The sequence below is a fragment of the Heptranchias perlo genome, chromosome 30, assembly GCF_035084215.1.
Source record: "Heptranchias perlo isolate sHepPer1 chromosome 30, sHepPer1.hap1, whole genome shotgun sequence".
NCBI classification, from domain to species: Eukaryota; Metazoa; Chordata; class Chondrichthyes; order Hexanchiformes; family Hexanchidae; genus Heptranchias; species Heptranchias perlo.
Window position 1 is genome coordinate 7,643,141 of NC_090354.1, and position 26,751 is coordinate 7,669,891.

At 41.4% G+C, this 26,751-nt stretch overlaps 1 protein-coding gene across 1 annotated transcript in view; it reads right to left on the reverse strand.

Annotated features, from left to right (window-relative positions):
• Nucleotides 1-1,607: 1,607 nt before the first annotated feature.
• wipf2b (WAS/WASL interacting protein family, member 2b) overlaps nucleotides 1,608-26,751 on the reverse strand; it is a 44,543-nt gene continuing 19,399 nt past the window's right edge. The window contains exons 2-8 of the mRNA XM_067968817.1: nucleotides 23,858-23,990; nucleotides 23,392-23,524; nucleotides 22,824-22,958; nucleotides 17,460-18,119; nucleotides 10,523-10,729; nucleotides 7,393-7,494; nucleotides 1,608-5,306 (exon numbers count right to left, since the gene is read on the reverse strand). Coding sequence (XP_067824918.1) covers nucleotides 5,266-5,306; nucleotides 7,393-7,494; nucleotides 10,523-10,729; nucleotides 17,460-18,119; nucleotides 22,824-22,958; nucleotides 23,392-23,524; nucleotides 23,858-23,923 — 1,344 coding nt within the window. The 5' untranslated portion in view covers nucleotides 23,924-23,990 and the 3' untranslated portion in view covers nucleotides 1,608-5,265. The remainder of the gene's footprint in view (nucleotides 5,307-7,392; nucleotides 7,495-10,522; nucleotides 10,730-17,459; nucleotides 18,120-22,823; nucleotides 22,959-23,391; nucleotides 23,525-23,857; nucleotides 23,991-26,751) is intronic.

Genomic DNA, 26,751 nt, shown 5'->3' on the forward strand with positions numbered 1-26,751 from the left:
TGACAGGGTAGATGCTGAGAGGTTGTTTCCCCTGGCTTGACAATCAAGAACTAGGGGACATAGTCTCAGGATAAGGGGTCGGCCATTTAGGACTGAGGAGGAATTTCTTCACTCAGAGGGTTGTGAATCTTTGGGATTCTCTAACCCAGCGGGCTGTGGATGCTGAGTCATTGAGATAGATAGATTTTTGGACTCTTAGGGAATCAAGGTATATGGGGATCAGGTGGGAAAGTGGAGTTGAGGTCGAAGATCAGCCATGATCTTACTGAATGGGGGATCAGGCATGAATGGCCATATGGCCTACTCCTGCTCCTGCTCCTATTTCTTATGTTAACTAAGACTATCACCTTATTGTTCCGGTCTGGACTTGAATCCAAGTCTGAGATTTGAAAGGATTTTATTGTAACACACATCATGACCCAATCTCCTTACAAGTCAATTTAATTATTCATACTAGGTCTCTGGACTGCAAATTCTAAAATTGTATTACCCCAACCTCCCATTTTGTTTTATTCTTTCTATAATGTCACAAATCATGTTACAGATTTAATAAAGTGCTACTTTCCGCTCTATTAGTGCAATTTGTATATTTAGTGAAAACTCAAATTAAAAATGTTAATGATGACAGTTTTATGGCTTTATTGCAATGTTGTTGCTGTGCAATTCACTAAAAGTACCTTAAACTCCAGTGATTTTTTAGTGTTCATGGACATGTCCAGAAATCTGCAATTTCCATCAAATCTATTTTCAGTCTGAACACAGTAACACGGCTCAATTTGGGTGAATATTTGATTAAAAACTTTTTGAGTTCTTCAAATGACAATTCATTACATTGACAGAATATTCAGTGACACAACTGGACACAATGATGGTTCCTTTAAATCCCATTTCAAAAGTTAAGCTTTCAAATCAGGATTCCTGTTGCGACACAGCAGATGACTGGTTTTCTTTTTGCTATGGCAGCAGCCCAGGCTGTTCTAAGCGGTTGCAATTAATGCAACTTTCTCACCTTTCTTGCGGCAAAAGACATTCATGAGTTTGGAAATCCTGAATTCAAATACAGGGATACTGCTGACATTTCAAAATGCACAAGTGAATTTTTTCCACATTATTGATTCAACGTTACAGGTTCCATCCTCTAATAAGCAAGGCTGTGACAGACTGTACATTGCGACACTCTCCTGCCAGGCAAATAAAGAAATTGAATCGAGATCTGATTTACTTCCACCTGCTTCACAGTTGGCGAATGTAACTTTGAACACTGGCAAAGGGACATAAATACTATTTAATTAGATTTGAAGAAGTGTTGCAAAAACCTCAAGAATCTAGGCTCTTCATGTGTGCAGCTGAATAGTCGGATTTGGCAAAGGACTCTTGGGTGTGAAAGAGTTAAGAGATATTTGTCTTTTTTCTCTCACCTTATATTTCTGGTGAACAGTGGGGCTGGGGATTATGAAGCGATAATTCCTGTTAATTCTGATTGCACAAGTGAAAAAGGAATGCTGCTTTCTGTAAAACACACATTTCTAATGTTACATAGAAAATAAACATAAGAAACTGAATAGAAGCAACCGAGTCAACAGTAAATCACACTTCAACACTCAAGATAAGAAAAATTAAAGTGATTATTTTTATTTCAATTTTCTTGATAATTAACAGAGAACCAAGTCCAGCTGGCCTGCATGATACAGCAATACACAAGGGAATTTAATGCTCTAGTTATTGCAATCTCCATATTTCGAGTCTTTTTTTTTCTACGTATTTCAATCCCACAGAAGAGGCTGCTGTACCATGTAAAGAAATGTGATTACAAAGTTTTGTTTTCATAATCAAGAATTGCATAGCAGGGGAAACTACAGCACACCCCAGACCCAAAGTTAGAGACTACCCCAACACCCTGCACAGATCAACCATAGGAGAGGGACAAGATTACCACAAAAAGAAACATAAATCAAACAATAAATTAATCCAGCTAAACAGAACTTTAATAATAATGAGGTTAATTTTGTTTAAAAAAAAATTTCAAATGCAGAGTACCCAGCACGTTGACGGAAAAGCTACTGGAGGAAAAAAGGAAACCCACCACAGGTGGCATCAGACTACAGACACATGGTAATATTCACAGGACTCAAAACAGACAACGTCTGATGGAAGGAAACGTCCTCCTGTCCTATTTTTGTGTGTGCGTGCACGCACGTAAAAGAACAAAACAAAGCAACACAGAAACGCCTGTGCATTCTGTAAGGCACAATGTTTGTGGCAACCGCAAAGTGAGAGAAAAAGAAACTATACAAATACTGGACCTATACTGGACTGGCATATTACATATACCATACACTAGGGAGCTGGTGCAATGTGCGCCAGTATTGAAGCTGGCATATGTACAGGGTACTGGCATGGTATTACATGTACCGGCACTGGCATTACTGTACATGTGTCGGCACCAGTGCCAATATTGCACGTTTCAAACCTGTATTACAAATCCCAGATCTCTGTCTGGGAGCTTTGTATTGGGGACTACTGGCAAAACCATTATGATACCTTTAGTAAATGCTGCAAAACTAAATTTTTATAAAACCCACAAAACCTGCGCACTGCTTGTCTGTCAATCAGCTTCCCGCACAGTGCATCGACTGTTTTCGTTTTCCTTTCTTGGTGTGTGCTGGGTGATTAAGAATACAAGTACCAGATTTTCAACAAGAAACAAAGACATTACCAGTACTGGACCAGACTATTCTGTGGAATGGTCACTAGAGTTATTGGTTCAAATGATTATTATACAAGAACTGATCATTTTCACTTTGACTACACTATTGAAACCGCAGCCAGAAGCGAATGCAAACACGTTGGGTCCACTGATACCAAGACAATAAAAGCATGGAGGGTCAGTTCTGTAGTATTTAAATTGCATGCATTTGTACAGTATAGAAAACCATCCTGCTGTCACATTTAAATTGTAGGATAAGCGTGAGTATATTTGCAAGTACATTTTCTACTGTACAAACCAGCGAGTCAAAATCTTATAAAACCATCCCATGCACAATGAAGCACATTTTAGTGCATTGTAAATACCTTACTTTCACAGTACCTGCCAATGATATTTCACAAATGCGAAATTGAACACATGCTGCAGATCCACACATAGTCCAAACAGGTAACTGATGTTACTAAGGAGATCATACAACAATGGGCTTCTCCTCTGTGTTCCAAGGGCACACTTCAGTTTTTAGAAATGGCAGCCAGATTTGTTGCATCTTCTACACATAAAAACATTGATTCACATACAACAGAATATTGCTCTGGGTAACTGCATTGCTGGGTGCATTGTATTCATGAGAAAGACCCTGATCCACTGACACCTGCAGCAACAATTGTGATAATGGACTTTTCCACACTCATCAAATAAACCCAGCAATGCACCAGTGCAGACTCCTCTCTCTTATTAAGGTAGAAGCGTTCAAACAACATTTATATGAATGTTAAGACAATAAAAAATTAAAAAGATAGCTTTTAGGCTGTGCCAACTAATTGTTTCAGCAAACAAGTTATTCTGCTGTTACACAGGCAGGGCCGTTGATTTAACGAGTCAAATCCATTACATGAGTTTCCAGGATTTTTACTAGTGTTCCGGGGATCACAGTCCACCTGTTTTGCTATGAAATCGGTAAACCAGTGGCCTTGTATGTAGGTCAGGCACACAGCTAAACAAAGCCCATTTCAGCATTCTGTGTTGTAACAATCTCATCAGTGTCCTGCAGAACAGGATCTGAACGACTCAATCAGGTGAGAATATAATATCGGGCCATACCCATACTGACTGGCTCAACAAAAAGCTGATTGATTAAAATTTTTAAAATCAACAGAAAATTAATCGATTAATTGATCTTAAATCGATTAATTGATACAGTTCTATATACTCTATCCCTCCTTTATATATTTGCTATAATCTTGCAAAATTTTTATATGGAAAACTGCAAACTGTTCTATAGATTGCTCAGTATCTCTGCAAGACATGGTTTCAGACCTAAATGCAAACCCCACTTCCACACAATGCGGAGAGTGGGGGCGAGTGAGAATGTTTACCCATGGAAGAAATTGCCATTGTTCCCATCAAGAGAGATTTAGACTCGCTGGTACTGTAGCACCGCACATGAAGGCTGTAGGCGGACAGTGTACAGGGTTCTCAGGAACTGCGTGAAAGTACCACGTTACAGACAAACACACAAAAAACACCAAATTCAAAGTGCTTTGGCCAGAAGTTACAGCTTTTAACAAAAAAAAAATGCACAGTGCATTTCACATCGCTCGTACCTAGCACGCACCAGAGACATCACCCGGGCCTGGTGTATGCCAGATGGACATCACTCATACCCAGCGTGTGGCAAGAGACGTTACTTGTGCCTGGTAAATGGCACACTCAGACAGCATCCCTCAACATGAGCTCTGCTGCTCCGCATTAAACAAAAGATGAAACCTTTTCTGTGGATAGGTTAAGCAATCAAGATAAGCAAGTCAGTCATCTGAGAAAGTAGTGTCTTCCATCAAGCCCACCATACCTAATTTATAAGCTCTGTACAACTTACAAAGAAAGAATTATAACAATGATTACTATATCTCCTGTACTTGAGTAAATACATTATAATAAATCTGGTACCGACAACATGACATAGTGTATAAGGCAAGGACCAGCTAGATATTGGAATAAAAATTCAAAAAAATACATGTAGTATGGGAATTTTAGTCTTACCAACTGGTCTATGTTTACCCAATAGTGTTCTGTGATTCTACCACTCTACCAGAGGTCCAAGGATATCTTCAAAATTAACATTCATCTACAGACAATCAAAAATTAAGTTTAGCGACTTATCTTTCAGCAAAAAAAACCCCCATATTATTCCACGTGTTTCAATTTCATTTGTAGTGAAACTTGGACATGTCATTCTTGGATCTCTGGTAGCTGTAAACATCTTACAACCCCTCAACTTAAAAAAATAATCATGACATTCCAGTCAACTTTCCATTAGCTCAGCCCCAATTGCAATCTCAACTCCTGGAGCTGAAAGATGTGAAAGTCAAAGATTGTGCAATCTGAAACTCGGGAATCTCAGATTAGATTGCATGCTCTAAGCAGATCTGAAGAGGTTTTGCCTCAATGTAGTGAAGTAGATAAGGATCTTGAGCTGTACACCAGGAAAAGAAAGGAAGGGAAAGCGTCAGTCTTCCAACAGGGAACGCGGGGAATAGCCAAACCCACACAGTCACAGATCACCTCGCAACTGGCGGCAGAGGTGGTGCTCCTCGAACAACTGTAAGAAAATGAAAAAACACATGGGTCAGCAAATATCCTGAGCAGACAGTGAAGAGAAGGGCAGGATTTAATAGATTAAACAGGCCTTATGGTGGTGAGCTGCAATGTTTCATCGAAGAAGCTTGTATACTAGATGTACAATGTATTAGCTTCCCCCCTCCCCCATATCCTCCTGAAGACACTGACTTATAGTGGGGAATGGTTCCACCCTCTGGTACCTTACCCAAGTAGCCAAGAATGTAACTCGGCAGGCTTTTCGGCTGTGAGGGCCTAGCCTGTTCCTGTCTTTACCAGAAACTCTCAAACACACAGGGGTAGAAATTCAACTGGGCAGATCGCACGTTTGAGGAGAACAAAGGAGGCAAGTCCCAGGAAGGGAGGTTGGAACGGTCAATGATTGCGACAACTGCGGAGTTAGGGGACCACTCCTGCTCTCCTGGCTCCACAGGATGGTTTTTAAAAAAAAATTCTCTGAGCCTTGCCTTTAGTTGGCGGCCGCTGCCACTTAAGAATCCTGAGCTAGACAACCCAACGCCTACCCCACTCATCGCAATCGAATTTCTGTGAGGGGACCTAAAACATGCGTCGGGTACCTTAAATATGCAAATGATGGGCAGTCGCCAGGGACGCCTGTAAAATGGGTGCAACAAAGTCCAATTTCTACCCCTTACGCTTTCCAGCAGGATTCACTGGATAACAATCTTCCTTCACCCTCCAGTCCAGGGGCACAAAGGTTAACTGCAGCACTCCAACTACTGCACTGGCTGAGAATTAACTCAGCTCAGACCAGGATTTGAACTTGGTCTGTTTGGCTCAGTATCACAATGGGCACTGATCAACACAGCCATGAGGAGCTAGCTTATTACAACTTATTAAAATGATGAAATTAAGACAAGTACTAAAATGAGCACATATAGAATATTTTACAGATGTAATGTACGATAGAACATCATGTGTGACAGGCACTATGGTTTTAAATCTGCCATATTCACTAATTGATTCAAATAGATCACATTACCTTGTATCCCATTACCAGCTCCAAACTTTCACTGTTTCTGAATTTATTCTATTTCTAAAAATACAAAACACCTTTGAGACACTAGATCTGGCAACGTGTCATTCCATATGTCTTGCTTTACTGTAAAATCTGGTGTGTGCAGTCACTTTGTAGAAGTTGCTGCCTTATGTTACTGTTGCCATTTTGGGTAAACTTGTTTTTTCCTTGTGATGTGGGTGACTCAGCAAAGTCAAATTTATTGCCAACTCTGACTGCGGAGAAGATGGTGGTGGGCCACCTTCTACTAGTGGTGCTCTGGTGCGTAACCATCACTGTTGCACCAACTCTAGGCAAGATTTTAATAGATACACAAGATAATTGTTAGGCCTTCACATCAAGACTGTTGAATAGTCGTCCAAGGAGGACATTTTGGTTCCACGTCCTGTAGGTTGTATATGTAGTTTTCCATAGCATCTGAGGTAATGGAGATTGCTCCAGAACACATAGGTCTTTCAGCTTTGTACTGTCTGTACTGCTCAAATTAAATAATACTTCTCTGAATGTAGAAGCATTAAAATAGGCATAAAGATGTGGTTAATTCCAAAACATTCTATAATGGAAAAACAAATAAATGTTCATGATACAATGGCTATATGAAACTTATTCCCACCACCTCCCCTACCAGTTCCATTTCCGACTATTCTGATGGTTGCAATCTATATTAGTGTTTACAAGGTCAATTCTTCATTGCTACGATGAATAGCTACTGAAAAATTATGGGCTAGCTCATACCATGTGACAGATTAACCAGACGTTATAATTTCCTTTGCTCTTTCATAGCTGCTTTTCAATTGTTAACCAAGACATTACCAGTTGCACATTTGTTAGAAAATGTTTCTACTGTTGGTGTTTACAGGTCAGGTGCCCAGAGGAAAAAATGATGCCTCATTCCCTTCATGTAAACCTATCCTATGTTAGTAGGGTTTACTTGGATGGTATGTTTGGCAAATGATCGATGTGGGAGTGTGCTGAGCGCTCATTTATATTTGGGATTCTTACATGCTGACAGCACGCAAGAGGGACTCACCTCTGTTCATCTTACTTGGGTACGTTTTTTGGAAATGCCGATATTCCTCCGGCGCTGGAAAGTCTTCAATCGGATGAAATGAGTATTTTGATTCAAAGTCATCTAGGGAAGAGACAATTTTAAAATGTCATGTTTCTTTTTAATACGTAGTCGATGCAAGATATTAGCAGCCTGGGTGGAATGAAGGAGATCAACGTATCAGAAAATTCTGCCAATCAGGAAACTGAGCACCGCCATGTCTTACCAACAGGTCAGCTCTAATTTGATTATAACGGGGTGCTGCTAGAAGACGAGATTTGAACAGCACCCTACAACCTACTCTAAGCTTGACTACAAGACCTGGCTCAAGATTAAAAGTAGTTTCCCTCTGGGTTGCCAACTTTTGCTATGTACAAAACTGGACAGAGGCAGAACACGGGATGGGAGCATGGCTGGAGTTCCTTTGCTGCTGATGACCCTTGATAACTAACACCTCCACTTTATAAAATAACCATGTGCTGAGAATGTGGGCTTTGGGAGTCCAATTTTCACACTTGTCCAATCCAAAACTGAACAGGTAGTAACCGTATTGATGATAAAAGGTCTCCAGTGAAATGTAGCCTGACCATTTTAATCAGCTCCCAGGTACGTGAGCCCACAGCAGTAATACTACTAGCTTGAAACTAGACAATCTAAACAAGTGTAAGATAGTTAGAATGGGGGTGGAAATTTCACACCGGTGCAGTGAGGGAAGCTGGGACAGCAGGGTTAAAGTAAATACAAGTGGCACAAGGTGCTGGTGTGCATAGGCTCCTGTCTGCATTTCCCATATGGTGAGTTGTTGGATTGGCACAGTGTTTTGGTGCCTACAGGCTTTTGTCTGCGTCGCCCATATGGTGTGTTATTGATGTCAGTGGCCCATGCCGATCATGGAGAGGTTGGGTACAGGGACCAGCCACTTTCCAGTAAGGAGGGAGGAAAAAAATCTCAGAAGGCAATTCACGCTGGAAGGCTCTCACATACCTCCTAACGGTTAGCACGAGCGGTATTGGCCAAAGCATCTTCCTTCCCTCTTAGCCAGGAAATGCCACACGGTAAAGGGCAGCCAGAAAGGGTGAAAGAATAAAGCTTAAAAAAGAAACTAAATCCACTGAAGTCATTTTTCCTTTCATTTCATTATTCACTTCCATTTTCATCACTTTTCTGTTTCTTATTTCTCTGGAAACAATGCCCTGAGCAGACTAACACAGTACATGTTTCTCCTACATTAAGTCACTTTATTTCAAAGTAATTCATGGCGTGAAGTGCTTTGAGTTGTTTCCGAGAGACATGATACAATGCTATGTAAATGCAAGTCTTTCTTTAACTTAAGCCTCTTCCTTAAGATTCTTCCTGTTAAGGAAGAGGCTCGAGGGGCTGAATGGCCTACTCCTGTTCCTATATTCCTACGCCAGCTGCTCTGAAGGCCCAGTGGCTAATTGCCGTGCATGTTGCGGCTCTGAGGAATAAAGACCAGAAGGGTCCTGAGTCCTACCCCTGGCCTGTTTTGAGTTGTCCAATCTCAGCTGGGGCAGCAGTAGGGCATTACAGTTGATCGTAAACACCCCTGGGCAAGGGATGAAAACAAAAACACTGGTGAAGATTCCTGTTCTGACTGCTATTTACTGGCCCTTATTGGAAGTGTGGACGAGGATGCCAGGTAAGGACAGCTTGGCTGCAATGGCCTACACTGTCCAACAACCAGCTGATACTATTCAGTTTTGCACCTGGAAAATAGTCACACAGGTGAGGTACCAAACAGTTGCAGTCATCCAAAGAAATGTAGCACAGTGTAAGCTGCCTTCAGAAAGAAAACAAGGAGAAAAATAAACGAAGGAGGTAGGAAATCTCTTTCTTGCTAAGACCTATATAAATGCCACACAGGACTTCTAGTTCCTGTATAAAGTCTACCACCAGCATTAACTGGATAACTTTACATAGAAAACAGCTAAAACGAAAGACATTTTCTATTGTATACCTGCAGCAAAATTCTTGCGTAAGAATATGTAACAATGCTGGTATAAAGCACAGTGATATTAACTTACACCGAATGTTACGCAGGAAATCAAATCAATTACATTCTAAAAGTGGTGGAAAAAAATGCAGTATTAAAGCTGGATCTCCACAACACACAACATGGCAATCCGAGAACTTTGTAAATGTTTGTAGTTTAAAGTCATCCATAATTGTCACTGTATATTTTTTTTTTTAAAAGTGTGCATGCAGCATTAACTATCCCAAATGATTGAGGAAATTAATAGGCCCTTAAAAACAATGCTTTATGTAAAGCATCACCTTGTATACCACTGAGCCACGCACACTGGAGGCTCCCAGGTTCGATTTCTGATCCGTACTGAGTTAGTTGATCTGAGCTAGTGGGGGAGAAAGGAAATCAGCTAAAGCACCCTGTCCTGATCACTAATTAGGAAGTTGTGTGAATGGATGTTAGGCGAGGACAGGATTGGGCTTGCCTTGTGATGCCTACCACAATGGATTAACTGCTTGACGCTCACTATCTAGGATCACACATGAAGAACGGATACATAAGCAAGATAGTAGGCAGCTGCAGGCTCCCATAGAACTATAGCCCAGGAAGGGGCCAGCACGTTCAGGAAAGGAAGGGGATGTGGAGGAGGAAATTGGCAAAACCATAACAAAACACACGCAATACTTCAAATAAGGCAATGTACGCTTCAACATGTCATTGCTTGTGTAAAACTGACACAGAGTTACGGGTTTCTGATTCTTTGATGTCAGTTTTATCCTGCTTGCATCTGGCTGCAGGGTCGGAAACTGAGCACTTTTTAAATAGGATACACCCTGTGTGCATTAAACGCTCATGGAAGGAGGGATACAGCAGAGGATAAGTATTACAAGTAAGATCAGTAGGAGACAGGAATTCCTGCCATAAAAACAGTTCGGGATGTTATCATAAATAAGAGGAAAGAAGCTCATCCTGTGCCAATTTTCATATTTCAGATGGGAACTACAGAAAAGAAAAAGTGACAGAAACAGCTCGGATTTACCTGTTCTGAATGCCACCATTTTGCATGTAACCAACAAAACAGATTAAAAACAGCAGCAGTTTGGCTATTATTTTTTCCCCTTTTACCTAGAAAAGATTTGGAAGATGATCCAACGGGATCCCTGTGTCCGTTTCTTATAGGCGGAGGTGGGGGAGGGGCAGGAGTCCGCATTGGGGGTGGCGGCGGTGGTTTCCCTCGGTTTGGAGGCTCCGAAGCAGGTGTCCTGTACGGAGGTGGCGGGGGTGGGGCCTCTCGAGCTCCATTCCGCATTGCAGGGGGAGGTGGTGGCGGAGCTGCAGAAGAAAAAGTTACATGATTAAGAAGTTAAGACAAGTGCCGTATGAGAAAATACATTTAATATTAAACACAAGCAAGTTGTTATTTATATAAAACTGTAAGGAGCTAATCCTGCAAGAGATTTGATGGTGATCGCTGTAGACAAAAGGGAGAGATTGATTTCAAAAAATGAACTTAGTGCGATCCATCAAACTCAACTCTTAAAATTCATGCAAATCAAATGATCACGTAGTACTGAAACTTGTGTTTCATTTTCTTCTCATGTAGTCACCTACACTGCAGTCAACATTTGCAGACACAAGCAGTTTTTAAAAAATAAAGCAGATCCCCATTGTACTGCACACCCCAATTAATGTCACTTTCTACAGTTTGCTCTGAAGATTGTAACCATTTTAGGACAGTGGCAGGACCTGTGAGGAGGGCCTATAGTGGATCACTCGGATATATTACAGCTGGATATTGGAAAACACAAAGAGCTGTAATAGAAGTAAGAATATAGGGACAGGTGGAATTAGCCTGCCCCCATTTATCTGGACTCAAAAAAAAATGGACATTCTTGGGATCCAAAGATCATTCTCTTGAGTAATACATGATTGAAAAGATCTTGGTGAGCTTGAGTTCTAAATCATCAGCAGAAAGCCTCTTGTCTGATTTACCAGTTTTCATATAATTACAGTAGGATGAATTTTGGAATAAATTACCAGGGAAGGCCATCAAATTTGACAGTGCAAATAAAGTCAAGAAAACCAATGCGTTTCTTCAGAGAACCAAGACCGAGGATATGTTGAGAAGACGGGTAAGGAGGGGTTTATCTATCAAAAAGGGACGAGTTTGTTAGGGTGAATGGCCCTTTTCTCACTAAAAATTCAGGCATATTATCTAGTTGAGCATAATCCTACGTTTCAGGATTAAGTTATTTTTAGATCATCAAGCCAAGTCTAATGCTGGCTGTCAAAGGGTCTCCATATTCTAATACAAGGGAAAGAACAGTAGGTATAAAGGACACTGTAGAGAAATTGAACACAGATAAAGACTGATACCTGGGTTCTCTGGGAAGAAGCTCTAGCATCCAACAGTCTAGGTGCTATATGATCTATGTTGTATTTGTGATGACTCCCTATAAGCTGCACTCAAATAAATTTGACAAAAGATGCCTGAAGTGACAACAAATCTGACCTGAATTTGTCCTTTCGGATATGCACCAGCCTGGGGACCAGGATGAGTCAGCAATCACCCTTCATTTTGAGAACCATAAATTATCAAGATCTTTTCACTTTGCTTGACATAATCGACTCTCATTCCACCACCCCCTCCCCAATGGCTCAATAAGGAAGTAGCCGGGTCATATAAATGATAACGGTCCAAGGTTCAGTCCCTGCTCAGAGCTGAATTAGCTCTCAGTCAGAACAGCAGTAAGGGAAAATTGGTTCAGAGTTCCTGTTCCTGATTGCCATCCAGTAACCTCTGCTGGAAGTGGGCGAGTGTGGATGTTGAGTGAAAACAGGATTAGGCCTGGCTGTGGCCCCTCCCCAGATTGGAAAGTCTTCTAACACTGTTCCAAAGGTCAATGCCTTCAGCAGAGAATGGAAAGGAAAACATTGGCAAGGGAGGGGGGGGTGGGGGGGGGAAACCTTATAAATGGATCTTTTCCTTGCCCTGGCCAAACCTTCAATTCTGGACTACATCCAGGTCAATTTCTGCAGTAATTTGAACTGAATTCCGTGGTGTGAGAATAAAGATTCTACAACAGGTCTATCTAGATTCTGTGGCACACTGAGTGTCCTGAACATATTCATATATTAAAGAACTTCTAATATATTTTACATTAAAAATTGCCATAACTACAAACATTAACTCCAGTATAATTACAATCTAGGACTTGTACTGCAAAAGTAGTAGCAGGTAACCACAGTTCACACAGAAATCGTCTGAAGAAGTGGAGCTGTATCTGGAGGAGAGGCCACTTTATGTCTAGGGAGTGGATCATCTTGATATTTGCCCAAATTTCTGGTAAGATTTGTGCCTAAACACTGAATTGATTGGCACCATGTGGCATTCTCTAATGCAAAGAGAAGGATTTCTTTTTAAAATTGCAAATAAAAGTAGTGCTACAGCAGGGAGGGTCAATTCTGTGGCTCATACTGCTGCTGTGGAAACAGAGGATTAGAGGTTTTGATTATAGCTCAGATAGTGGTTGATGCGATGAAAACAAACTTACAGATGTCCATTAGTTTGTCTGCATTAATTATTTAGCAGGATTTTTGTTCATCAGAGGGCTCAGGCTCTGGGGCTCATGATGTAAATCTTTAACCCCTCACAACATGTTAGACAATCGGTACCGGGGATTGATCCAGATCTATGCACAGTTTTAAAAGGTCCTTCTATTTTGTCTTTCAACAGTTTAGCCACGTGATGATTGTCTTTTACTATTGAAAATATTGTGTTACTCTGAGAATGTAGGTCAAGAATTGCACACTCATTTTTGGGGCTACTGCCAACACTGGTTGTTCAAATTTTTAGTAATATATAAAAAATCCTAACCTTAATTTAAAGGTTATTTCCCAATTTCAAAGCATGCAAGTCCAATTTTTCACGATATTAAACCATGATACTTTTCCAAAACTTTTCAGTGACTTAATAATTGGATGGGACAGTTAATGCAGCATTCTTCATTAATTGAGTACTGAATATGCTTTGCATTTTATTTGTTTTTATTACATCTTTCTTTTTTGTGGTAATATTTGGCATTTATTCATCTACTGAAGAAAGAGAGTGGTGAGGGGGAAGGTGGGCCCATTAAAGACAGATGCAGCTACGACTAGAATGGATTATAAGGAAATGGCAGACTTGTTAAATGAATTTATTGCATCCATTTACAAAGTATATTTAAAAGAAAACAGGTGAGGAAATTGCAGATGCGTTAGTCATAATTTTCCAAAGCTCCCTAGATTCAGGAATTGTCCCTTTGGATTGGAAAATTGCAAATGTCACTCCATTATTTAAGGGACGGAGAAACCAGGACTCTGCAGACCTGTCAGTTTAATGTTAGTTGTGGGGAAGTGACTGGAATCTATCATCGGGGACAGTGTGACTGAGCACTTGAACAAGTGTGAGCTGATCAGAGAGTCAGCATGGATTTGTGAAGGATACGTCAAGTCTGACTGATCTGTTGAATTTTCTGAGGAGGTCACTTAACGTGGTGGATAGGGGAGTGTCCATGGATATTGTCCATATGAACTTCCTAAAGGTATTTGTTAAGGTTTAATATAAGAGATTATTGGAAAAATAAAAGTACAAGGAATTGGAGGCAACTGTGTAACACGGGTTGGTAATAGGAGACAGAGAATACAGATAAAGGGAGTGTACCCTGTTTGACAGGATGTGACAAGTGGTGTTCCACAGGGATTTGTAGTGGGACCTCAGATTTTCACCATATACATCAATGACTTGGATGAAGGAAGAGAGAGTTGTATACCCAAGTTTGCAGATGACACTAAGTTAGACACAGTAAGTTGAGTAGATGGGGGCAGGAAGTTACAAAAGGACATAGGGCAGATTAAGTGAGTGGGCAAAACTATGGCAGATGGAGTTAAATGTGGAGAAGTGTGAGCTCATCCACTTTGGATCCAAGAAAGACACATCGGAATATTTTCTTAATGGCGAGAGACTAGGCAGAGGAAAAAAAGGGATTTAGGTGTCCAGGTACACAAATCACTAAAAACCAGTGGACGGGTACAAAAAGTAATCAAAAAGGCTAATGGAATGTTGGCCTTTATCTCAAGGGGGGAGGAATACAAAGGGGAGGAAGTTATGCTTCAGTTGTACAAAGCCTTGATCAGACCCCATCTGGAGTACTGCGTTCAGTTTTGGACACCATACCTCAGGAAGGATATATTGCCTTTGGAGGGGTACAGCACAGATTCACTACAATGATACCAGAGCTTAAAGGGTTAAATTGAGGACAGGTTGCATAAACTTGGCTTGTATCCTCTTGAGTTTAGAAGATTGAGGGATGGTCTAATCAAAGTGTTTAAAATGATTAAAAGGCCTACCCTTGTTCCTATATCTTTATATCACAAGATAAATACAGATGAGGAACTCCATTTTAGAAACATAAAAACAGGAGCCTCAAGCCTGTTCCATCATTCAAATAGATCATGGCTGATCTGTACCTCAACTCCATTTCCCGCCTTTTCTCCACGTCCCTTGACATCCTGACCTAACAAAAATCTATCAATCTCAGCCTTGAAAATTTCAATTGACCCAGCAACTACAGCCTTTTGAGGAAGAGAGTTCCAGATTTCCACTACCCTTTGTATGAAAAAGTGCTTCCTGATTTCACTCCTGAAAGGTCTAGTTGAAATTTTAAGATTACGACCCCTTGTTCTGAATTCTGCCACCAGTAGGTTGTCAACTCTGGTTGAATGTATTCCAACCGCCCTGCCCCCACCATTGGTTGCCCAACATGTCCATCCTCACGGAGCCCCGCCTTCCCATGCTAATTGAGAAACAAACAGACTCTTCGTTACCGAACTGGATGATTCTTGACTCTTAGTCAAACAGCCTTTCTCCCCCATCCAAAATATTTTTATAACTAATAAGTGAAAGTGTTCAAAGAAAATGAAAAAAAAACAATTTTTTTTTAATGTCCCGATGATTTTTCTCCTGGGTCTCTCACTGCAGTGTCCTGGAGACTCCAGGTCTATCCTGGAGGGTTGGTAACCCTACCCACCAGAGGAAATAGGTTCGCTGTATCGCCCCTATTAAATCTTTTTGTCATTTTATGCAACCTGTCCTCGTTTTAACTCAGCCATCCAGAAAAATCCTAACTATCCTGCCCATCATCACAGGATCCAGTTGTTTCCCAAATGACTCCAGGGTTTTTGCCTCCAGTACTCGGCACAGGCCCATTCCACGTGTTGATTACCCTTTGTGCTACAAATAGCTCCTGATATCGGTCCTAAATATCATAGTATCATAGAATGTTCTAGCACAGAAATAGGCCATGTGGTCCATCAAGTCTATGTTGGTGCTTTTTTCCACATGAACCACCTAGTCTAATCCCACTCTCACTTGCTCCCCATACAACTTCAGTATTCTTTGTCAAGCAGCTAATTCCCTTTTAAAATAATTTTGACTCTATCAACGGCAGCTTGCAGCATTGTTACCAGTCTCTGCGTAAAGACTATTTTTCTAGATTCCCCTTTAATTCTTTTTGTTTCATTTTAAATTTATGCCCTCTTGTTATAGTCTCACCAACCAGTGGAAACAATCTATCACTATTTATCTCATAACTTCATAATCTTGGAGACCTCCATTAGGCCACCCCCTCAACTCTAATGAAAAAAAAGCTGCCAACTTTTCAAGCCTTTCTTCATAACTGTGACCCCTCATCCTGGTAACATCCTAGTGAATCTACACTGCAGTTAAGCCATTGCTTCTTGTGATGAGGTGTCCAAAACTCAATGACCAAATTTACCAGAAATCTGGCGTTGCCCTCACAAAGATCGTTTCACCGAAAGGAAACACTCGCAAACTTTCTTAAATTGTATTTGGGTCACTAGGGAAGTTAACAGAATCAGTACCACTCTTTACTTTGCACACTTGCACGGGAATTCCAGTGACGTACTTAATAGAAAATTATTCGCATCTTATTTATTCTGCTTGGACAAAAACCAAAGTTGCTCTGACAGCTCCCCACGAGCAGCCATCAGGAGCAACATTCTGATGCACAGCATGCCGCCATATGGCAGTTCTAAAAATAAACTTTGAAAGAATTTTTTCCTTGTAGCCATACTCATCACCTGTGGCTTAAAAATAGAAAGAAATGCTCCCAATCACTCCAGAGATTAAATGTATTTGTTTTCAGTGATAGTGGTTGGATGTTCTACCCCTGTGATATGGCCATTCTGTGCGTCAAAATAGATTCCCAAAAGGTTTTGACTAACAGTAGAATTTGCTACGAAAGACATGTCTTTTGTATATACTCACTATATTGAAATCAAAACTCTCCTACCCCAACTCATTTTCTCAGGACTTCAAAATGATTAGAAACTCCTTACCTGCCCTAGTTTTACCTTCCTCCTGCAACTACAATTTTTTTTTAAAAACCTAAGCTTGGCGTCAACTGATCACTACTTCTTTATCATTCTCTTTTCAACCTTGGTCTCCCGAGCTATGGGCCTTCACCTAGGTTTCTCAACTTTGTTTTGATGTGGTCCTCTTTATAAATATTCTGAATTCCAATGAGCTGAACATGATAACATGATGTATTAAGAAACATTATTGTATGCTTATTCCATTACATCCCAACAATATTTTTTACAAAGTGTGTGCTTTAAACAGGTGTTTTAGCTCAATTTCCCCCCAGAAGTCACTCACTCAGGCTGGAGTACAGTCCACCAACAACCCCCAAGCAGCCACTCTTACACAGCGAGTGCTGGAAAGCTATTTGGCCACGGAGAGTATCATAGCCCAGCCTGATGCTGCATTCATCCGATGTCCACACACGTCCACTTTTCAACAGTGATCAATGGATCAGCAGCAGGAACCCAAATAGAATTTTCCTAACCCAGGGATAAAGCCTGCTTTTAAAATCAAACCATTTTCAAATGATTTCTTGTACACGCAAGACAAAATTTCTATTATCACTAATAAAATATGTTTAGTTTAGAGTTTCGTTAGTTGTTCACTTTGATCTCTATTATACATACACAAAGCTCTTACCTGCACCTCGGTTTGGCGGATCTCTAGCAGGTGGTGGTGGTCGGTTCTGGGAGGGTGAAGGAGACGGTGGGGGAGGAGCGGCTCCCCGCATTGGTCCCGTTGACTTGCGCGATAACGAATTGTGTCTCTGCGGCAATTCTGGGGCAGCCTCACTCCCAGGACTGGAAGGGCCATTATGTACATGGGGAGGTTGCCTGTAAGGTGGGGGAGGGGGTGGCAAAGGTTGGCTCTGAATACTACTACTAAGCCTAGGATTGATTGGTGAGGGAGGAGGCTTGACAGAAGGAGGGGCAGGAGGTCCATCTCTATTGCCAGGAGTCCTTTGTCCTGGAGTAGGAGGCAAAGGCTTTTCTCTGTTGTATGGTCCACTGGAATGAGTTCTGCTACTGTGCACAGGTGGTGGAGGTGGATTTGTACGTCTTCCAACTGGAGGAGGCGGTGGCGGTGCTGATGCGCTGTGCCTCACACCTCCGGCACTACTGGGGCGGGATGTGCTGGAAAGATCTGGTAATGAAGGTCGGTGAACTCTCGGAAGCTCTGGCGGAGACGCTTTACTCTGTGAATCAGAATCGTCGCTGTAGCGATTACTGCTAGAAGGAGGTCGGGGAGCAGCTGATCTCGAGCCAGGTGGATTTAGCGCTGCTTTATTGGATGAAGAATCTGAAACAAAAGGGATATGTGGTTTAAATGCAAAGTGCCGTACCCTAGGCTCCTTGATGGTCTAATGAGTTTGTCCGGTGACTGGTGAATGATACAAACTAGAAAGGTCCCAGATTCAGTCCTGGTCTGCGCAGAGTTATTTGGTCTCATCTGGACAGCAGTTGGGTGGCCTCAACATCCCAGGGTTAGAGGGGAAATGTGTTCAGGTTCCCCACTCCTGACTGCCATCCATTGACCCCTTGCTGGAAGTGCATGCGTGTGGACCTCAACTGTAGATAGAAATGGCCTGTGATAGACTCACGATCAAAATGCCCATCAACACTCGCTGTCAAGGCTCACGCACGAATAATAGCCAAATGGGCACGGTACCAGAGTATGCCCGTGACACCATACTACAGCAAGGTGTCAACGCTGTCGGGAGAGGAGAGAAGGGGAGCGGCGTGGCCATTCTTCCAATACGAGTGGATGGTTAGCTCCAGCTGGCTATTCAATCATGTGGGCCATCATACTCTGATTCTGTCCTCATCGCATGCGCACACATGCATGCTTTCCAGCAGGAGTCACCGTACAGCAATCAAGAGTTTGTTTTTTTCCCCCCCTCATCCTTAGATTTTGGGTGCTGAGATCAATCACCACCCCAAAACTAGTAATTGCCTGGTCTCTGTGACTCAGTGGCAGATTATGTAAAGCATGTACCCACAAAGCTACTGGGAGAACAGTGGGCTCAGTAACCCCTCAAACTCATCAGCACTCACAATCAGAACAAAAATATTTCTTGTTTCTGTTTTCATAAAATTTGTTGTTAAATTTAATGCAAACGTTTTATAACTTTTCTTTAGGTTTACGAAGGTGACACTTTAAATGCAGGTTCTAAATTCAAAATTTCCTTCTCATTCATTTCTACAGGAGCCCAAACATAATTGGCAGAAAAAAAATTGAGGTGGGGGGAGGGGGCGGCGGGAGAAAAATTGAAATAATTATGTCCTTCACTGCATCAGTTTTAAAATTATTGAGTTTTTTTGCAGCAGAGATAGAAGACAATCGAAAGTACTTCATCTCTGTATTGATGCTGCTGACCTTTACCCAGTTCTAGCTTGGTGACTGGCAGGAAAACTAGAGCCAAAGCACAGGTTTGAGTGCACAAACCCGGCAAGGCTTGATCTTACTTGCACTTCTGCAAAAACTTAATTAACTCTTTCAACGTAGTCAATGCGAGAAGCTTGATTGCTTCAGTAAAAGGCAGCTTCACTTCCCACCTACACAGAACTTTAGTTATGATATGACTGTAGGGCACTGCAGCTTTAAAGCAAATTGATAAATCTAGCACAATATAATGAGAGCGGTCACACATTTTTCATTTTACAGCATGTTGAAGGAAGGCAGAAATTATATGCAAACATGAAAGTCTCATTAAAAAGTCTGATAAAAAAATTAATTGGTGCTAGGATTCAGATATTGGAGTGGTTATTTGGATGTGAAACCGACTTTTTTTGAGTCTTCTCACAACGGTAACCAGGACTAGCTGTAGATTGGAGTGAGGCATGTGCAATCTAGCAATATCATGACAGGTCTTTCTAAATGAAGATTTAACACTTCTAGAATCATAGAATCGTTACAGCACAGAAGGAGGCCATTCGGCCCATCGAGCCTATGCCAGCTCTTTGTAAGAGGAATCCAGTTCGTCCCATTCCCCTATAGGGCTGCAAATTTTTTCTCTTCAAATATTTATCCAATTCCTTTTTGAAGTCCATGTTTGAATCTGCCTCCACCACCCTTTCAGGCAGCGCATTCCAGATCATAACTACTCGCTGCTTAAAAACGTTTTTCCAATCCTTTTGCCAACCACCTTAACTCTATGTCCTCTGGTTTCTCTTTATTTACTTTATCTAAACCAATCATGATTGTAAACACTTCTATCAAATCTCTTATTAACCTTCTCTGCTCTAATGAGAACAACCCCAGCTTCTCTAGTCTATCCACATAACTGAAGTCCCTCATCCTTGGAACCATTGTAGCAAATCTTTTCTGCACCCTGTCTAAGGCCTTCACATCATTTCTAAAGTGTGGTGCCCAGAATTAGACACAATACTCCAGTTGTGGCCAAACCAGTGTTTTATAAAGGTTCAACATAACTTCCTTGCTTTTGTACTCTATGCCCACTCTATTTATAAAGCCCAGGATCGCGTATGCTTTTTTAACCGCTTTCTCAACCTGCCTTGCCACCTTCAAACATTTGTGCACATATACCCCCAAGTCTCTCTGATCCTGCACCCCCTTTAGAATTGTACCATTTTGTTTATATTGCCTCTCCTTGTTCTTCCTGCCAAAATGTAACACTAAGCACTTCTCTGCATTAAATTTCATCTGCCATGTGTCTGCCCATTCCACCAGCCTGTCTATGTCCTCTTGAAGTCTATAACTATTCACCTCACTGTTTACTACACTTCCAAGTTTTGTGCCATCTGCAAATTTTGAAACTGTGCCCTGTACACCCAAGTCCAAGTCATTAGTATATCAAAAAAAGCAGTGGTCCTAGTACTGACCCCTGGGGAAAACCACTGTATACCTTCCTCCAGTCTGAAAAACAACCGTTCAGTAATACACTGTTTCCTGTCACTTAGCCAATTTTGTAGCCATGCTGCCACTGCCCCTTTTATTCCATGGGCTTCAATTTTGCTAACAAGCCTATTAAGTGGCACTTTATCAAACACCTCCTAAAGTCCACATACACATCAACCGCATTGCCCTCATCTACCCTCTCTGTCACCTCATCAAAAAACTCAATCAAGTTAGTTAAACACGATTTACCTTTAACAAATCAGTGCTGGCTTTTCTTTATTAATCCACACTCATCCAAGTGACTATTAATTTTGTCCCGGATTATCATTTCTAAAAGCTTCCCCACCAATGAGATTAAACTGACTGGCCTGTAGTTGCCGGGTTTATCCTTATACCCTTTTTTGAACAAGGGTGTAACATTTGCAATTCTCCAGTACTCTGGCACCACCCCCATATCTAAGGGGGATTGGAAGATTATGGCCAGCACCTCTGCAATTTCTACCCGTACTTCCCTCAGCAACCTAGGACGCATCCCATCCGGACAGGGTGACGTATCTACTTTAAGCATAACCAGCCTTTCTAGTATCTCCCCTATCAATTTTCACCCCATCCAGTATCTCAACTACCTCCCCTTTTACTGTGACTTTGGCAGCATCTCCTTCCTTGGTAACAATAGGTGCAAAGTATTCATTTAGTACCTCAGCCATGCCCTCTGCCTCCATGAATAGATTTCCTTTTTGATCCCTAACTCGCCCCATCCCTCCTCTTCCCACCCGTTTACTATTTATATGCCTATAAAAGACTTTTGGATTCCCTTTTATGTTAGCTGCCAGTCTATTCTCATACTCTCTCTTTGCCCCTCTTATTTCCTTTTTCACTTCTCCTCTGTACTTTCTATATTCAGCCTGGTTCTCACTTTTATTATCAACCTGACATCTGTCATATGCCCCCTTTTTCTGCTTCATCTTACTGTCTATCTCTTTCGTCATCCAGGGAGCTCTGGCTTTGGTTGCCCTAACTTTCCCCCTCGTGGAAATGTACCTAGACTATACCCGAACCATCTCCTCTTCAAAGGCCACCCATTGTTCGATTACAGTTTTGCCTGCCAATGTTTGATTCCAATTTACCCGGACCAGATCAGTTCTCAACCTACTGAAATTGGCCCTCCTCCAATTAAGTACTTTTACTCTAGATTGCTCCTTGTCCTTTTCCATAACTAATCTAAACCTTATGACACTATGATCACATTCCCTAAATGTTCCCCCACTGACACTTGCTCCACTTGACCCACCTCATTCCCCCGAACCAGATCCAGCAATGCCCCCTTCCTCGTTGGGCTGGAAACATAGTGAAAGTTCTCCTGAACACACTTCTGAAATCCCACCCCCTCTTTGCCCTTTACAATATTACTATCCCAGTCTATATTAGGATAGTTGAGTCCCCCATTATCACTACTTTAGAGTTCTTGCATCTCTCTGTATACCTAACAAGAGTATAAGACCAGGGTAATATTAATACATATATGTACATATACAGACACATACATTTACAAAAGAGAGAACTTGCATTTATATAGCCCCTTTCATGACTTAAGGAGGTCCCAAAACACTTTATAGCCAACAAAGTACTTTTTGAAGTCTATTCACTGTTGTAATGTAGGAAACGCAGCAAGGTCCCACAAACAGAAATGAGATAAATGACCAGATAATCTGTTTTAGTGATATTGGTTATGGGGTGAATATTGGCCAGGGCAATGGGAAGAACTCCAGTGCTCTTATTCGAATAGTGCAATGGGATCTTTTACATCCACCTGAGAGGGCAGACGGGGGTTCGGTTAGAGTCTCATTCGAAAGACGGCACCTCTGACAGTGTAGCACTCCCTCAGTGCTGCACTTCAGTGTCAGTTGGATCATGCGTACAAGTATCTGGGTGGGACTTGATTAATCCTAGCACATTCGTGGCTTAGTGCTATAGCACACTGTGCCATGAAGCTGCCGTAGAGCTCAAGTAATTTTTTTTTTTAAATCTTCTCTCATTGCCAGGTATCAGAACAACTTTACTGACAACCAGTCACCCCAAAGGGTACTACAGTCCAAATATCAACAATCACCCAGTTGAACTAAGAAGAGAGTTTGCCCAAAGTACCTGAATTGTCTCTGTGTCCTACTGGACGAAGCTTAGGAACTCCACCCTGAAACAAACCACCCATTGGTGGGACTAACCCTCCAGACACAGATCCTGCACCAAATCCACCTCCACCACCAGCTCCCCCTTTAGGCTCTGCAGATAAAGAAAAAGATGTTATTAAATATACACAATAGTAATTAGCCTTTTGTCAAATTTCAGTGGCACCTGAGCATAAGATGTGGCACAAGTAGTGAAAATTCAGTCCCTACCTAACTTGTGCCAATGTCACCAGGCTTATTCAGTGTATTAGCACCAATATACGTCATAGAAAAAAAATGCAAGAAAGCAAATACACTTTACTGTTGTGCATTACACTTCTTGTATGGTGCTCTTAATTCATCGTTTCATCTTGCCTTCAAAGCCAAGGAGAAAGCACTAGTACTTCACCACAGATTTAGACAGGTTAAAGTGCTCCCTCTAAACAGATCCCAAGTTTGAAAAGACAATATCTGTAATTGTACTGCTGGGGTGTTTCACAGTTTTTAAGTAAACATGGAGCAACATTGCTGTGTACTTTGACACTTACTTTCAAGAATTGGGGCACTTCTATCATTTGCATTGGTCACTTTTCGAAGTTTGGTTCCCTTTGTGATATCACCTAAGAGTGCCCCTCGATTACGGTGTTCGTCTCTGGTCAACTTAGGTGTAACCGTATTTGCCTGTTTAAAAAGATTAAAATTAACCAAAAACATACATTTTTTAAAATTGCAGCTACAAAGCCCTTGGCAAGTTACAACTGAAGAAAATATCTAGAAAAGACTTGTTACAGTGTACTCTGATCAAAACGTTGATAGGCAGCAAGGGGTTTGACACCCCCTCTCTTATACAGTACTGAATTGATATGCAACATAGACATTCCATCTTTTTCTAACAGATGCAGTAATATAGATTACATCTGAAAGACTGAAGTCGTCTTAGCTTGTGTGTTAGTTTTTACCCATATGAAATTACTGACAATCCCCAAACCTTGCCACACATGCCTTTTTACTTACCTGATTAAAGGCTGGGGGTGGAGGGGGTGCGGCAGGTGGGGGCGGGGGTGGCGGAGGTATTGGCATATTTTCCCACTGCCTGCTGGTTCAGTCTCTGTTGTATTTCACACAGTGTTCTGGGTCATTCATATACCTGAAAAACATGCAAATACTGTGTATTCAGGGTACAGCATTTCTTCTACATCACCATCAATTGGTATTTCAAAAATTAGATGCCTGCTCCCTCACCCCCCCCCCCCCCAAATTTTCCCCACCCCTCTCCAGAAAGCACTGGTTTATAATGGTGTACTGATCCAGAAATACCAATCAGCCCTCTAGCATTTCACTTGTAGCCATTCTTCATGTATGAATCAAGACAGTGAGCGTCAGCAGAAACTCAACTCTGGGGGCTTTAACCAGCAAACACTATCCTATATGTTATAAACTGGATATAGCCCAGTGGTGAAGGATAGAATACTAGAGCCTGATCTTCAGTTGCTTCCCAGCCTTTAATCACAGAGCTCCACATTACACACACCACACGCAAGATAAGCTCTCTTATATATGGATACAAGAGAGAGTCCCAATTGATATACACCACCTGAATACAATTAACACTAATTGATACAAATCACATGATACAATTAACACTATATACCCAACGTTCACACACTGCACTTTCCAGCAGGATCATGGGATAGAAGTCGGGACTAGGAACCCTAGTCAAAGCCACTGATTTGCGGTTTATTCAGAAAAATGGACAGAAGCGCAGTGCCCAATCCCCAAAACAAGGGTACACATCTTGGAAAATCAAGTGATACTGTGTAAGAATGAATTTGATTTATTAAAAAAGCAATGGCCCTGCTTGGTAGATTTTCCATCTCCCTTGGTCAACTGCAGCATCCCACCATTTCCTTCAAACACCTGGTTCTCATGAAGTATAGAATTGTCCCATGAATTCATTTATTCAATTTGCTAGAATGGCTTTCTCTGCCAATTTATTCCATACTGTTGTCTTGCGCTGTGAGGAACAGTTCTGCCCATTTAATCTTCATTTTTAAACTGTGCCCTCTAGTTTTTGATCTCTTTCTAGATATAAACAATTGTTTGGATGAGTTATCACTTTTATAATTAGGTCACCTTGAAATATCCTCCTTTCCAATGAGAAAAAGGCCAGCTTCCTCAATCTTTTCCCAACTTAAGATTCCTGCGTAATGGAATCATCTTGATGTTGCACCCTCTCAAGGGTTAGAACATTGTTCCTTGTGCTATGATGCGCAGTGTTACACAGAATACTCCTAGTAGGGTTCCAGCAATAAAAAAATGCAGCATGCAGTGGGCCAAAGTTTCAATGCTTTCCCACAATAACCTCAAAATCTCTCTCCTGGAACAGCTCACTATATAACTTTCATTCATCACTTTTTTTTATTAAGTGGGGCTAGGTTTGTTAGGATGAAGTCTCCTTGTCTATTAGCTAGAAGGGCCCTACATTAGATGAGCTCCTAGTACAATACAAAACTCACCTAATTTGCACCAACTGGGATGTTCATTCAAAGGGCACAGGATGGCCCGTGTGGGAAAAGGAGACTGTCATACTGGTGCAGCAGGGGGTGATCTACTGATGTTGGCACTGAGGCAGATCTTTGCAGGAAAGCACAAGAAACACTACTGTGTATGTGTGTGTGCTATACCTGCATTGGGAATGCCTACTTGCAAAAACATTTCCCGGCCTACAACATCTGCTTACGTCTCTTATCCTCAACTTCAATTTAAAACATGTGTTGTGTCAGTCACAGCACTTCTATAATTTCTTTCTACTGACATAAAATCCACCTACCTCCATATGGGCACCCCACTTCCTGCTTTGTTAGGCTTAACCTTCCTGCAAATCATAAACCCCTGGCATGGTAATCTCCCAGGCATGTTACCATGTTTGGAAAAGTGCAGATAATAAGATATGGTAGTGGTACAATTTAGGTGCCTCCAGATACTTTTCCTCATGCCCAGTGCAAAGGACAATAGTTGAGAGAATATCCTTTCATTAAACTGGATGTGATCCTCCCAAAAATCAGCAAGAGTTCTCACTCCTGAGAAAACTGCATCTGTTTTTGTACTTTCCTTCCCAGCCCCGCCAGCCACATCCTTTTGATTTCATCCAGTCTTTATCCCCGGCAAGCTGCTAGTTAAACAAACCCTCCACTTTTCGGTGACAGTGACCTTAACCAGTGTTCTTTCACAAGTATGAAACACCCATAAAATCATCATCTCCATGGATATTTGTAAAGCAGGAATTTAAACAAGAGTGCCATGGTGCAGTCTTTTCATCAGTTTGTCTGGAACCTGGCCAACCTGTAGACAGCTGCTGTTTCGGTGGAATTTCAAGCTTACCCAAAGCAACATCAAGATCAACTGTGATGAAACTACAGTGACCTATTCAGCTGTCTGGGCACATCCTTTAGGAGACCTGCAAAAAGGTTTTTCTGCACTGGGATAGGTATTGCAGCCATGTAGTCGCCGATAACATGGTGTCATTAATCTTGGCCTTTTAATTGGTTTAATCATGCAGGGTTAGCATGCTGTTTGAAAACATTTCAGTAGGGTAAGCATAACAAATTAAGCAATAATTCACTGGTGTGCGTCATTGTTTTGAACTTGTCACTCCTAGTGAATTACCACTTGTCTGGGCAACGAAAGGAATGTCCATTCCCACTGAATAACTAAACACTTAAAAACAAACTTAGCAATTGAACTACAAACTCCATATAGTTCAAAATACAGTTACATTGGTGGCAGTTTTTTGATAGTTAAATTACTACTTTTAGAATGCTTCAGACAATTCAAAATGTTTTAATTGCTGCTTTTAAAAAAGTTTGTGTCACACATACAGTATGAGAAATGAAACTGATTTCAGCACC